At 37.3% G+C, this 2,694-nt stretch overlaps 1 protein-coding gene across 1 annotated transcript; it reads right to left on the reverse strand.

The window, feature by feature from the left end:
• Positions 1–672: 672 nt before the first annotated feature.
• On the reverse strand, positions 673–1,662 carry LOC109205654 (probable LRR receptor-like serine/threonine-protein kinase At3g47570). The gene has a single exon (XM_019368389.1). The coding sequence runs from the start codon at positions 1,660–1,662 to the stop codon at positions 673–675; it is 990 nt and encodes a 329-aa protein (XP_019223934.1).
• Between the last annotated feature and the right edge of the window lie 1,032 nt (positions 1,663–2,694).

Genomic DNA, 2,694 nt, shown 5'->3' on the forward strand with positions numbered 1-2,694 from the left:
GTTGTTATATTAATATAGTTTTGAGTTAGTTGTTAATCTCTATTTGTTCAACTACGTTTTGATTTTGGTTAATTGAAAGGATCCTCAATTAGTCGTTCCTATTTATTATGTATCTGCTTGAGAGAGAGTGCATATTTAGGTAGTTGCTTGAACAACATCACTCCCGGAGTATAGGCGAGAGTCATAACCGAGGGTTTAAAGGTTGGATTAGAGATAACGATACCTCGGGTGCGATCTAAGTGAACTGTAATGTGAATCTAACTAGCGTAGCTTAAGAGAGTGTGTCTAGTAAATTATCATAATTGCTCGAGAGAGATTTATGATAGCTGGAGAGTTCATGATTGATAGAGGCAACTAAGTCAAAACTATAAGAAACATACAACTAATGAAATCAACAATTGGCGAAATCATAACTCTAGACCTCCTTAATTTAGTCTCCAAACCTTTGTCTCGTTAGTTGATAATTTTACCGTTTTATAGTATTTGTTGGTTAATTAGTTAGATATAAAAATCTTAATATTATAATTTAGAAATTGTTAAAACTTGTCTTCTTTGCGATATTGAACAATTACAGCGAAACCTTAGTTCTCTGTGGGATTCGACTTCGGACTTTTAGACCGAATTATATTTGCAGCGACCGCTTATCCTTTTTAGGACTAGAGTTGGGCGTGATCAGAGATATTCCAAAGCTGATGCAACATCGACCATTATGTCTAATCTTTGGATCATATTCAAGAAGTAATCATCAGAATGTAACCATTGCTCTAGGCTTCCATTAGGCATGTACTCTAGAAGTAATGCTTTAAAATCCATGTTAGTACAACTACTGATAGCTTTGGTAAGATTTCTTTGGCGAAGGTTGCGTAGAACTTCACATTCAGTATCAAAACTCTTAAATGCACCTTCAATCTGTAAATTAAACTCTTTGACTGCCAAAACCATCCAATTCGCAAAGATGCCCTTGTAAACAGAACCGAAACCTCCATGGCCTAGCAAGTTGCATTGGTCGAACCCCTGAGTTGCCCTTTCGATTTCAATGTATGAGATCCTGGCTAGTATCGTTGTTGCAGGTAAGGATTCGACTTGTGTTGGAACATTTCTACATCTCCTGAACATGAACATAACAATTGAGCCAAGTCCCATAAATGAAACCGCCAATGGGACAAGTACAATCAACAGAAATCTGCTTCTCCATGAGTGATGAACAAGCCTAGCCTTAAAAGGTCGGAAAAGGAAACCACCACATAACTCCTCATTTCCCATAAAAAATTGAGAGGTGAAATTGAGAAAAGGTCCTTTACTTGGGATTTCACCTTCTAACCTATTGAATGATACATTGAAATCCTTCAGATACCGAAGTGCCTCTAATGATTTTGGAATCATAACTGAAAGAATGTTATTGGATAGATCCGCCGATTCCAAACTTATCATTTTTCCGAGTGACTCAAGAATAGATCCTTGTAACTCATTGAAAGCCAAAGAAAGATAAATTAGTTTCTGCAAGTCTCCAACCATGGTTGGAATACTTCCTGAAAGGTGATTCCTCGACAAATCTACTACTGTTATGGCATTCAAATTTCCGAAATATGGAGGTAAAGAACCAACCAAAGAATTATTGGAGAAGTCAAGCTCTACAAGATCTTTGAGGCTCCATAGACTCATGGGTATGTTAGTGGAGCCTATTTGACTTTAGGTAAATATTTGTCAAAGAGGTAGTATTGCCAGTGCAATATGGTATTGGACCCGATATTTGATTATAAGACAAACCAACCCAGCCCAATTCCGGCAATCTGCAAAGGCACTCTGGGAAGGGTCCAGTTAAGCTATTCTGATCAAGCCATAAAACTTGAAGACTCTGTAAATCACATAATGTTCTTGGCACTGATCCAGTCAAGTCATTGCCGAATAGGGACAAAGTGTTTACGTTACTTAAATTACCAATTCCTAATGGTATTTCTCCCCTAATTTCAGTTTCCTCTAAATTAAATAGTAGTACAAGAGAAGTGGAGAGATTGCCAATGGAATCTGGAAGAACACTATTAAGAGGATTATCCGATATCACTATCTCTTTCAAAGATGTGCAGTTCGCCAAAGAAGTTAGGATACTTAGGTGCGGAGATGATAAGTTGTTTTCGAACAACCTCAAATGTTCAAGATGTCTCAAATTTCCCAAAGAGTTAGGAAGCCGGCCCCTGAATTTGTTACCGCTAAGATGTAATTCCTTTAGATTTAAAGAATTGGAGATTGAGCTGTGTATAACTCCATCTATGCTGTTATCACCTAGATTCAGAAAATGTAGATTTGTTTGCCAGTAGCTTGAAGCAGATGGAAGACTACCCGAAAGGTTATTGAAACATCCTTCTTAGCGTAGAGATATTGAAGAGCTCTTCCGCTATGGAGCCACTTAGTTCATTAAATTGCAAATAAAGTTTCTCCAACTTGTGAAGGTTCCCAACTCTTCGGGTATAACACCTGCAACATCATAGAGAGCAAAAAGATTTAGATTAATGTTATTTTTAATTTTGTTTCCATGAAACCATTCAGAAAGAGTATATTTGGATGGCCAAACAACAATATATTGCTCAAAACTTACCTGTTAAATTGTTGGTCTTGAAATTAAGTATCCACAGCGATGTCATGTTCCATATGCTGCGCGGTATCGAACCCACGATGCTTTTTAGGGATGGCAAATGG

Source organism: Nicotiana attenuata, unplaced genomic scaffold (assembly GCF_001879085.1).
Source record: "Nicotiana attenuata strain UT unplaced genomic scaffold, NIATTr2, whole genome shotgun sequence".
NCBI lineage: Eukaryota > Viridiplantae > Streptophyta > Magnoliopsida > Solanales > Solanaceae > Nicotiana > Nicotiana attenuata.